General features: G+C 44.7%; 1 protein-coding gene across 1 annotated transcript in view; it reads left to right on the top strand.

Annotated features, from left to right (window-relative positions):
• qsox1 (quiescin Q6 sulfhydryl oxidase 1) overlaps window positions 1-12,706 on the top strand; it is a 146,328-nt gene that overhangs the window by 96,505 nt on the left and 37,117 nt on the right. Inside the window, exons 7-8 of the mRNA XM_073063617.1 lie at window positions 4,032-4,163; window positions 6,305-6,434. Coding sequence (XP_072919718.1) covers window positions 4,032-4,163; window positions 6,305-6,434 — 262 coding nt within the window. The remainder of the gene's footprint in view (window positions 1-4,031; window positions 4,164-6,304; window positions 6,435-12,706) is intronic.

The raw sequence follows: 12,706 nt of genomic DNA, 5'->3' as shown, positions 1-12,706 counted from the left end.
TGGGACGTTTGCTTTGTGAATGGATGATTAATACCGCGGAGCTGAGCCATCACGCCGTACAGGGAGCAGTGGGGCAGTGTGCGGAATTGGGGTAAATGGGACGTGCCAGGAAGAATTTCATCAGAGCCTGAGGGACAGATGTGCGAAGAAGCTAAAGTCAAGTGTAAGCCTGTCCCAGGCCACAGCCTCCCTTTCTGCTGTCTCGTGTGGCAGACGCCAGGGATAATTGGATAGTGCTGATGACATTATCAGAGTGCCAGGCTTTCTTCAGAGCTAGTGGAGGGGAAAATTATTTGTGATCGAGTACGAGGCCTCCATCTGCTCACAGTTAAATAGAGATCCATAGCCCAGCATGCGTCTTTAAGAGGGGATAAACAGAGCAGTAAACATCAAGCAGCAAGGTCACGTAGTTTTAATGGTCAGGGCATGTCTGAGCACTACTTCTTTTAAACCTTGAAGACCACCCAGCTATCTCACACAGCCTCCCATTGCTGCTCTTCCCTTGGCTGTACAGTTTCCCTCGGTTTCTTTCATCCCTTTCTCCCTGCTTTAACCCTCCTCCCTTCCCTTCCATAGTTTCCTGTTTTGTTTTTCTGGCACTTGCCTTTAATCACCATTTCCCCATTCTGTCTCTCTCAGCTTGCTCTAACATTTTTTTCTTTTCCTTCCTTTCTTCACGACATTCTCTTCTGTGTATCTACCTCTGTTGTTCTTCATGTTGGCTTTCTGTCATTCCCTCTGCCTCTTTACTGTCCCTTCTTTCTTTCTCTCTCTGTTTCTTTTTCTCTCCTTTTCTTGCATTCCCTTTCTCTTCCATTTTCATTATCTTTTCCTGTCATTATTGCCACAAGCTTTGTTCTTGAAGATTCTTTTAAAATAAATCCTTATTTGAGCATATATCTCCTTTAACCTTAGGAAATTGGGTAAAATGGCAATTACCAATTAGGCACACTTTAGTTATCTGCCCTATAGGATGTTGGGAAAGACACTGCTCGTTCATGCAAGTATCTAATCAGCCAATCATGTGACAGCAATTCAATGCTAAGTGTATGCAAACACAGTCAAGAGGTTCAGTTGTTCTTCAGATCAAACATGAGAATGGGGAAGAAATGTGATCTAAGTGATTTTAACCATGGACTGATTGTTGGTGCCAAACAGGATGGTTTGTGTATATCAGAAAGTGCTGATCTCCTGGGATTTCCATGCACAATAGTCTCTCGAGTTTACAGAGAATGGTGGGAAAAGCATCCAGTGAGTGGCAATTCTGTGGGGAAAAATGACTTGTTAATGAGAGAGGATAGGGGAGAATGGCCAGACTGGTTCAAACTGACAGGAAGGTAGTGTGTGGAAGAGCATCTCTGAACGCACGACATGTCGAGTGGATGGACTGCAGCAGCAGAAGACCACACCAGGTTCCAGTTCTGTACCTAATAAAGTACCGGTATTGATTGCTGCTGTTCTAAGCCAAGCATCGTAACCTTTGGGTACCTCACTTTTTAGTTGCCACATAGTTTTGTCCGCAACATTCTTAATTGTCCTGAAGAGAAGTAATACAATGAGGTGACTTCCAGAGTCATTTCAGAGACCAGATAAAAATCAACCTTAAAGATATACAATGGAAGTGTCAAGCAAATTAGCTCAAGTGTAAATGCTGTATTTTTTCACTTACAGCACAGTTGTGCACCTTATTAGTTTATTGCTATATTTTTACTGAAATGTTCACCTTTACTGACACCAAAACAAAAGGCAAAGCTCGTTTTCTTTAGAATTGGATTGAAATTTCAAACAATGTTATCATGACTCTTTCATGGAATTAGTTGTCTGGGCCAACTAATACACCACAGTTATAGAATCATGGAGTGCTAAAGACAGTAACAGGCCCATCAGCCCATCATGTCAGTGCAGGGCATCAGGTAGCTATCTGCACTGATGCCATTTATCAGCACTTGATCACAGATGCACTTTGGTTATTCAAGTGCTCATCCAGTTACTTGTAAGTTTAGCAAGAGTACCATCCCCCATCAGCCACTTAGGCAAAATGCTCCTCCTGGGTGAAAAAGTTCTTCTGTGGGTTCCGTGTAAGCCTTTACCCCTTACCCCTTAACCTAAAGCAGGAGTTCCCAACTGTTTATATGCCATGGACCCTTACCATTAACCAAGAGGACGGTGGACTCCAGGTTGGGACTCTCTGCCCTAAAGCTGGTTTTATACATTTTTGTCAGCAGGTGAGACAGTGTGATGTATTGCTGTTGATGGGTAGTTCATAGATGAAATCCAGTGGGAATGGGGCAGATAATAATTATCTGCATTCCAATCAGTAATGCAAAGATGGGCACTCAAGCAAGACCAAAGCAAGAATTATTTGGAGTGAGGATCAATGGAGACTCTTTGCACAAAGAGCGAGATGGAAAATCTAAGGGATTTAGGGAGTAATTTCAAATTCTGAGAACTTGGTGACTGCACACTTCACTCTTAACAAGGAGACTGCATGGGGGGGGGGGGTATATACAGAGGAAAAGCAACAAGGTCAGACTTCCACAGTAAATGATAGGACCTGGGGCATGTTGTGGAACAGAGAGATCTGGAATTCAGGTACTTGGTTCACTGAAAGTGGAGTCACAGGTAGATAGCTTGATGAAGAAGGCTTTTAGCTTGCTGGTCTTCTGTCAGGGCATTAAGTATAGAAGTTGAGAGGCTATGGTGCAGTTGTACAAGGCACTCATAAGGCCACACAGATTATTGTTTTGGTCACCCTGCTATAGAAAAGATGTTATTAAACTGGAAATGTACAGAAATGATTTGCCTGGATGTTGTCAGGACTTGAAAGACTGAATTATAGGGAGAAGTTAGACAGGCTGTGACAATTTTCCTTAGACGATAGGAAACTGAGAGGTGATCATACAGAGGTGAATAAAATCATGAGAGGCATAGATATGGTAAATGCACTGTCTTTTCCACAGAGTTGAGTATACAAGAATTAGAGGGCACGGTTTAAGATGAGAGGGGAAATATTTAACAGGAACTTGCTTTTTCACAAGATGGCATATGTGGATGAGCAGCCAGAGGAAGTAGTTAACAACTTCTAAAAGAGAGTTGGATAGTTAGATGGATGGGAAAGGTTTAGAATATTGAATCAAATGCTAGCAAAGAGGATCAGCTTGAATGGGCACCTTGGTTGGCATGCACCTGTAGGGCCAAAAATCTAGTATCCATGTTGTGTGACACTATAGTTCTTAGCCAATCATGTAATTTATTTTACTGAAGTTCATCATCAAACAAACATTTCCATAAGATGTATTTCAGACATTGTACATATACATCATATAATCATATATATCACAAATCTCCACAAAGTATTTATCTGAGGTATATACTTATAGAAAAGAGTGGAAAGAAAAAACAAGCAAAAGGAAAAAACTATGTACAAGTAGGGAGTGATCTTTTTTTTTTACAACAGATTCATTGATTTGTGAGAATAAAATCAGGCCTATGAGGCATTATGTAGTTAAACCATTTTTCCCAGTATGAATCAAATTGTTCCAGTTTATGATTAACAGATGCTGTTATCTTCTCCATTTTGTAAATGTCCATTGTAATTTCCATCCATATATTTAAAGTTGGGCTCTCCTGTGATAACCATTTCCTAGTAAGAGTCTTTTTACCAGCCACCAACAGTATAAAGGGAGCTTACATAGGGTTAGAGTGTATTTGGAGAAAGAAAACAAAAAGCCCTTTGTTAAAACTTTTGATTCTCTCTCCCACAGCTGACACCCGACCTGGTGAGTAGTTCCAGCATTTTGGGGCTTTATTTCAGATTTCCAACATGTGTAAACTTTCATTTCTATCATTTATTTCTGTTGGTAGGTGGACTTTGCTGCCAATGCAGTTGAGAGAATGGCCAGTTTGAAGTCAGCTGACTTGCTTTAAATGAGTGAATGTGAGGGAGGAATCCAAATGCTTAGGTCCTATTTGAAAGATGAAGAGAAATGGTTACATCCTTCACATTGACATTGGTTCCATTTTATCTGCAGGAAAATGGAAACACGCATTTTCTACACGTATTACCTGCGCCGCTTGCCGGGAGTGACTCGAGGAGCTTATAAACTGACAACAGGGAACTCTACCTACCGGGACGTTGCAGAGGCATGGAAAGATTTCAACAGGTTTGGCATTTCATGGGGAATGTCTATGGTCCTCTCTCAACAATTTGCACCTCCCATTCTCACCACACTAAACCAGCACTCTGTTCTTTTCCTGTTGGGAGAAGTCCTGGAGAATTGTTGATTCAATTTAGGATGGAATCAGGCCCTTCAACCCACTACGTCCGCAGCAACCAGCAAGCACCCCATTTGCACTCAACCTACACCAATCCCGTTTTTTACACCCCCAAATTCCCATCAGCTCTCCCGAGACTCTGTCACTCACCTACACACCTGTAGCAATTTACAGTGGACAATTAACCTACCGGCCTGCTTCTGGGCAAAAAGAAACCAGAGCACTCTGGAGGAAGCCCACGGGATCACAGGGGAAGCGTGCAAACTCAGTACAGATAGCGCTGGTGGGTCGGGTTTGAACCCAGGTTACTGGAGCTGTGAAGCAACTATTCTACCAATTGTGCCAATACTTTGAGGTGGCAAGCTGCCATTTTTGAGGGGAATGGGGCAGGGTGTTGGTGGGGAAGGTTGGGTTGCAATGGCTGTGCTGCTTCTTCCCGGCATCGGGAGAGCACATGGCCAGACGGGCTCTCATCAAGTGAGCATACCCTGCATTCTCTGACACTCTGGCCTGCAGTGGCCCACTATTGGCAGGCAAAGAGCACTATTAAATTGAACCCAGTATGGACTCATTCCCAGACCACGAGCTGTTGCCCGGCAAGACCATCTTAATTAAGGTAGGGGTGTGGATCCCTACGCTTTGAACTGGCATCAGCACTTTCTTGTAAAAGCTGAAGCTGGGGAGAGTGTGACCTAATGCACAATGTGCTGACCATCAATGGAGGAATGCACAAAGTGCTGGAGAAACTCTGTAGGTCAGGCAGCATCTGTGGAAGGAAACAGACAGTGGGCCTTTAGACCCTTCATCTGGTCCAGCAGCACCACAGTGCTTAGTACATTGCTCCAGATTCCAGCATCCGCATTCCTCGTGCCTCCTTTATAAATGGAACATCTCTTTCAGTTGTTAGAAAGCTTCAGGATAGTATCCTCAGAAATGCCAGCCAGAAACCAATCTCAAGCAGGGCTTGATTGAACTTCCAATCCTTGAGCAGGATGAAGACCCTTTGCATTACTCAGCTTAACCTGGATGCAGTCATCAGCCAAGAGACAATCAGGCACAGCTTGTCCTATCAGATGATTACAAAGGCTTCCTTCCGTCTACACCAAGGTTAAGAGGACCAGGATCCTTGTCAGCATTATTTTTTTAATTCAATTGAGTCTCAAATCCAAGTTCACCTGCCTACATTTTTTACTGTAAAAGCATTAGCGATAAACCCCAGAAAAAAGGTGGATCCACCTATTCCAATATTAGCACAGTGCAGACTGGCCTCTCTCTAATGGTTTTCAGGGCATGATAACCACTGTGAAGTTTGTTCTAAACCTGATCATATTATGAAACATGCATGGCTTTTGATTAAATGAACATACTGAATCTATTATTTATCAGCAGTGAGGAACTCAGTCCTTCATTTGTATAGCCATCTCTACTTCTACGTCTAGTGGCTTCCTTGTCTAAGTAATGGTTTGAAATGCAGCCATGTCTGTCTGTCTGTCTCTCTCTCTCCCTCTCTCTCTCTTTGTCACTCTCTCTGTCTGTCTTTCTCTTGCTCACACCCTGTCTGTCCCTCATGCTCTCGCTGTTTGTCTGTACCCCTCTCTGATGGGTTTTCTCGCTGTCTCTCTCTTTCGACCGGTCACTGGCCCTTTTTTCCTCACACTCTTTCTCACTGTCTTTTTTTCTCTTGCTCTCTTGCTAACTGGCTTTCTATTTCCCTCCTGTCTGTCTTTCTATCTCTCGCTTGTCAGTCTTCTGGTGACTCTCTCTCTCACACACACACTCTCTCACTCCCTCTCGCTCACTAGCAGTGTAGCTGGGTCAAGCTGTTGCTGTATCCCACATTCTACTGAAGCATAAATGTATCTCTGTCCCTCATCTGATGCATAACTGTATTCCTCTCTCTATGCAGAGATTTGGCACTCCTTCTTCAGAGCCAAGTTGTAGTTGTATCCTCCTGGTTAAAGTGTTCTAGTGTCCCTCTCTTCTCTAGGATATATCAGTGTATTTTTGCCAATGTTGCTCCTCTTTGCAGTTCCAAGCTATATATGAGTGATCTGGAGTCTGCCCTTTACTATTCCCTCAAGATGGAAGTGGTGAAACGTCAGGAACTCTCAGGAGATACCCTCATGGCACTGAAACACTTCATCACTGTGCTGACAAAGGTTAGTTGGGCAGAGTTGTTGGTCGTTTAAAGTACATCGATTCAGCAGTTTGCCTGAACAGATAGAGTAGCAACTCGGTGAATGCTGTTCCATGAATTTACAGATTTGTTATTTTTATCTTGAATCTGATACTCTTTTTAAAAATGTATTCATAACTTTGGGCTGAGAGAGCAAAGCCAGCATTTATTGACTATCCCTGACTGTTCTTCAGAAGATGGAGCGCTGCCTTCTTCAACCAATGCAGTCTGGAGCTCCAAGACTGTGATCCAGCAACAAAATTATCTTATAAACAGAAGGAATAAACTGTTTATTCCTTTTCATAGATGCTACCTGTCCTGCTGAGTTCTTCCAGCATTTTCTATGTGTAACAATGATATACCGCCTAGTCAGAATAGTGGACATCTTGGTGGGGAATTTTCTGGGCATCTTTCCATGTGGTAAGTTGCTGGGATATACTGGGACATTCCATAGAGTCATACAGTACAGAAACAGACCCTTTGGCCCAACTGGTCTATGCCAACCAAGGTACCCCATCCAAGCTAGTCCCATTTGCCTGCGTTTGGCTCATGACCTTTAGATCTTTCCAAGTACACAGACCACTTGGGGGTGGGGGAGTTGAAGTGTTGGTGGTGGGAAGGCGGTGAGTGGTTAGTTAAGGAGGGTAACAGGGGTGAGGCAGTCAAAAGCTACCTTGACCTGGATGGTGTTGAGCATTCTTCTGTCTGAATTTTATGTGTTTTCTGATGATGGATCCATTCTACTTCAGTGTAGTGCTCCTTACAGGGAGGAATTAGAAATCAATTTCACAATGTGATGGCACTTCCCACCTAAAAGGTATTTGTGTGTTCTCCCTGTGACAGCATAGCTTTCCTCCGGGTGGTCCAGTTTCTTCCCACAGTCCAAAGATTATGCTGGATTCACTGGTCAAATTGTCCCGTGATTAGTCTAGAATTAAATCGGGGGATTGCTGGGCTGTAGATATTGAAGGGCTGGAAGGGTCTATTCCTTGCTGTATCTCAATTTAAAAAAATTAAAAATGAGATGTTTCCATAGAATAGCAGAATGCTCTTGCCTCTTTTGTTACAATACAGCTCTCTCACAGCTACCGTGACATGGGTTCAGTCCTGACGTCGGATACAGCCTGAATGGAGTTTACTTTCCACAGTCACAGTCTCTTTGCAGAGCTCCTCACGCTGCCCAGAGTATTAACTTTGTAACATTTTGCGTGGTAACTTTTGTTTGTTTCTCCAGAGTTGTAATTGATCGAGAGGTGAGAGCTGTTTACCCCACCCTCCTCCCTCTTGTGAAACAGGAAGTGGTAGCATTTGTAAGAATTGAGAGCTGGAGCCAGTCACCAAGACATGGGCTGATCTCCATAGGTGATACATCTGATTCTGAAATCAGCCTGAGGCAAATTTGCACCCAAATAACTTCTTTCACAGTGAACTCGTTTTTAAGTTCCTAGTGAACCTGCTCAGGTTAAAGGGGGCAATTATTAAGTGGTTGCCTGAATTCTGCTGGATTTTACCACATTTAGGCAAATCCACTTCCTGTCATTTTGGAAACGAGAAAATTTACAGATGCTGGAAATCTGAGCAACACACACAACATACTGAGGAACTCAGCAGGCCAGGCAGCATCTAAGGAAAAAAGCACAGGCAACATTTTGGGCCAAAACCCTTTGGCAGAACTGTCATTTTGGCTTCGGAAATTCACCTTTACAATATTTACAAGTCACTACCATAACCTTGATACTGAATAAAACTTCCTTTGTGTGAAGGTAAATAAACATAACTTTTGTCACATTACAGAAAATCAGGATTCAGTCTGTTTTCTAGGAATACAATTCCTCCATAATGTGGGATTCACCTGCATTTTCTTTTTCTCTGTGAGCTGTGGTAAAATGGACAGGTGCTTAAAATAGAGTCTTTGTTCTACAGTATATGCTACAGTAGTGATCACCAACCTTTTTAAGCCCAAGATCCCTTACCTCGGCCTCAGTGAAAGTCGAGATCGACCCCAGATCGATTAGTTACACACATGTGTACCGGGCAGAAAAGACCGGAAGTAAAACCCCGCAACCCGGAAGTAGAAATAATGCATAAACACCAGGGGTACCCACCCTTTCTTTGCACCGCGGACCGGTTTAATATTGACAATATACTTGCGGACCGGCTGATGGGGGTGGGGGGAGGGGGGGTATTAAACACGACCGGAATACAGCGATACTCGAAGCAGGTTCCTTATGTCCAGTCTATTCCGTAATTTAGTTTTTGCGGCTCTCGGCAATTAGCTTCTGTCCCGCGCTGCTCACATTTTTAAGTTCGTCTTTAAGTGCTGGGTGCTTGGACTCAGGGTACCGAAGCAATTTTGAGGGCTTCATTGCTCATTAGATGGCCTCCCAGCCCAAACTCCAGCCTCTGCCCGCCCGCCGCCAGACGTAGGTGGGGTGAGAGGACAAGGTCAGGGCTGGAAGTCCCCGCGCCGGGGCCGTGGCGGTCGCAGTCTGGAGAGAGCGACCGACCGAGCGAGGAATGCGACAGGCCCACGCCCGCTCCCCCTTGTAGGATCTATCAGCCAACAAAAGTTTGTATCGAGGGATGACTTTCAGTAGTTCACAGCGGGGTAGCTGCTCTGCTACTTACGAAACCCTGAGCCTGAATTAGGTCGTCTGCGAATATTTTAGCACCGGGTTCCCCACAAACATTCCGTGTGCTAAACAGGTTTAGAGGCGACGCCCATCTGTCCGCGCTCCGGGCCAGTAGCATCGGCACTTCCCGCCGGCCGCGTGAGGCAAACACTGGCGCGAGGGTATCACTGCGTTTAGGCGACTGATGACCTCACATAGGTTCAAGTTCAACAGTGGCCGTGACAGGGAATGAGAAAAGGTGCAGCTGACTCATATTGTTTCCTCGCGGCCCAGTGTTTGGGGACCACTGAATTACACTGTGTAGTGCGGGGGAGCTACACGTATGCGCACTGGGCAGAAAGAACGGAACTAAAACCCCGCAGCCGGGAAACAATCTCTCAACAGTATTTGTGTGTTTTTCATTTTTTCCGGGATCTACTGGGAAAGTCTCAAAGATCGACCAGTCAATCATGATTGATGGGTTGGTGACCACTATGCTACAGTGACCAAGGAAAATATGCATTTGTAATATTTTCAGGACATTGCAAGGGTAGTCACTCTTGGAACCAAAACTGCTTTACGCAACAAAAGTCTGTCCATGGATCACGATGATGCATGAGTCACTGGATTAGCACCTCTATCACTGACCTTGGCATCTTCTGGTTTGGCTGTGAAGAACTGGAGGAGTGAACTGTGGAGTGAGGATGAAGAGACTGCACTCAGGGCTGGCATCCTGAGTTCACCTTCCAGGAGCTGCAGGAACTCCTGAAGTTTAAGATGCTGGATTTTTAGTTTGATGGATTTTGGTGGGTGGTGACCCTCAGCTGTAGACTCGAGTTGTGAGCTCCTGCCCCCGAGTCCCCTTTGTTCGACTGAAGTTCAGTGGCAATGGTACTCAGTGTTGTTATTCTTTCAACTCTACGCGATCAGGTGGCCAAATTCAAAGCCGACTGAAACCTCTAACCTCTGCAGATGGGCTGCTTGTTCTCCCTGCTGGCAGGGGGTTTGCTGGGCCATCGAGCTATGGATGGTCCGGCCCCCTTCATGATCAGCAAGTGGTCACAGAATTGACATCTTGATCTTTACAGCCACTGCTTACAGGGTCACTGGTCCCAGACAAAAGGGTATTAGCAAGATCAATGGGTTTTGTCAGCTGGCAAAGTGAACAGTTTAAAAAACACATCCAGAAGGAGAAGAAAGGAGGAACCCTGTCTTCTGGGAGGTCCAGTTCACCTCAGTAACATATTAACCCAAGCCATGGATTAAAATATCATTTTGATAAAGAAAGGAGAGGAAGTCATACATTTTGTTTTATTTCATAATTTAGGTTAATATTTTAGACTGGCTTTAACATGTTTATTAATGTCTGTACTGTTGACGCTACTCTAGAAACAGTACGAAAAACTTTGTGAGAGGCGAGCTGTCAAAGGTCATCAGGGCATTGGGGGGAGGGGCAGTGAGGGGGAAGGAGGCACATCCTCAGGACCTGCCTCCTGATGCCTTCTCATCACTGAGAGGGTCCTCTGCCCCGTGACTCTTCGGAAGGGTTAAACGTGGGCAAGTGGATACTGCTGTCAGAAGGGCAGGCAGCATGCCAAGTCTGGCCCAACTTGCCACCCTAGTCTTCTGTATTTGCACCCTGCATGCATTTCCGTGCCATTTTTAATATAATTAAGCATCCCATGGCATTTAACAAGACTGTTATTAAGTGAAATATGATACCAAAACATAGAAGGAGATATTGGGCACATGATCAAAAGTTTAATTGCAGGCAGAGCTGCAGCTAAAGGTAGAGGGCAGAAAGAAGCCATGTTCCGTTTCCATCTGTCATGTCCCGTTCAGGATTGTCCAAAGTGTTTTACAGCCAAGGTAGGTAGTCACGGTTCAGATGTAGGAAAACTGGCAGTCGGTTTGCACACATCAAGAATCCAGAAACAGAAGAGTTTTAATGACTGGATTATTGGCAATTGATATGGGACAGTTAGTAGAGCTGTGGCTTTTCAGCTCCAGTGACCCAGGTTCAATTCTAACCTCCAGTTCTGTGTGAGAGGAGGCTGGACATTCTTCTTGTGACTGTGTGGCTTCCCTTCCAGGTTGGTCAATTAATCGGCCACTTTAAATTACACCCAGTATGCAGGTGATCATGGGTGGGGGGGGGGGGCGGGTGTTTGGTTGAAGGAAGTGTGGAAAAAATGAAAAGGAATGAGTGTAAATGGATGGTTGGTTTGTTGGTGACCGGAAAACTTCAGTTCAGTGGACTGAATCAGGCAATGCTTAAAGATAACAGAGTATCCCTGGATCAAGACAGATGCATCTATTCCCTGTCCGTTAGGAAGCATAGCAAAAAGTAGATTAAAACACAAGAAATTCTGCAGATGCAAAAATTCAATGCAAAACACGCAGAATGCTGGAGGAACACAGGCAGCATCGATGAAAATGAATTAACAGTTGACATTTCAGGCTGTGACCCTTCATCAGGACTGGAAAGGAAGGGGGAAGATGCCAGAATATAAAGTGGGGTGAAGGTAATTAGTGAGGCAGGTAAAGGGCTGGAGAAGAAGGAATCTGATAGGAAAGGAGAAGGATTTTGGGAGAAAGGGAAAAAGGAGGTAAGAAGAGGCCAACGTGGGATGTAGAAGAAGAGGGAAGGGGGAAGGGAAAAATTGATGTTCATGCCATCAGGTCAGAGGCTACCTCCAGGCAATATGAGGTGTTGCTCCTCCACCACGGGAGTGGCCTCATCGTGACAGAGAAGGCCATGGACCAACATTTCAGAATGGGAATAGGAATTAAAATGGTTGGCCAGTAGGAAACTCTGCGTATGGCGGATGGAGCAGAGGTGCTCAATAAAATGGTCCCCCAACTATTGATGGGTCTTACCAATGTAGAGGAGGCCGCTTCGGGAGCACCAGATAAAACAGACGAGCCCAACAGCGTCACAGGTGAAGTGTTGCCTCAGCTGGAAGGACTGTTTGGGGCCCTGAATAGAGGTGAGTGAGGAGGTGAATGGGCAGGTGTCGCATTTCTCTCACTTACAGGGGTATGTAAGTGTCCCTGTGAGAAGGAAAGAAAACCGAAGTGGCAAAAAAACACCTTTTTAATAAATGGTGTGGCCTTTTTATGATTTCTACATGCTTTAATTTTATTTAAGTTAGTAGGAGTGTTTGGAATTATAACTATCCACCTGAGCTCTATTTCAAAGAGCGCATGTATATTCTTTGCCATTTATAGGATCACCTGGGGACTTAAATCTCTGTGTGATTGTGTGCATGCATACACACCTGAGTTTTTTGTACATGTGTGCGTATACACCAGTATTAGTGTGGTGCATAGATACACCTGACTTTATGTGGTGTGCACATGCCCCTGATTCTGCGTAGTGTGCACTGGCATCTGATTTTGGCTGGTGTGCACGTGCACCTGTTATTATGGGGTATGCACATACACCAGTTTTTGGGTGGTCTGTGTCAGCAGCTGTTTCATGCGGTGTGCACGTACACCTGTTTTTGTGTGGCATGCATGCTTAAATCCCTAACTATTGTGTGTGTGTGTGTTTGTCAGCCAGCGTGTGAGACTGTACCTGTGTTCTATGCCTCTCTGCATGTAAAAGGCTGCTCTGTGTTGATCTACAGGGGTACAAGTT

Source organism: Hemitrygon akajei, chromosome 12 (genome assembly GCF_048418815.1).
Source record: "Hemitrygon akajei chromosome 12, sHemAka1.3, whole genome shotgun sequence".
NCBI classification, from domain to species: domain Eukaryota; kingdom Metazoa; phylum Chordata; class Chondrichthyes; order Myliobatiformes; family Dasyatidae; genus Hemitrygon; species Hemitrygon akajei.
The sequence above is the reverse complement of the archived record's forward strand: the minus strand, read 5'-3'. Positions and strand labels throughout refer to the sequence as shown.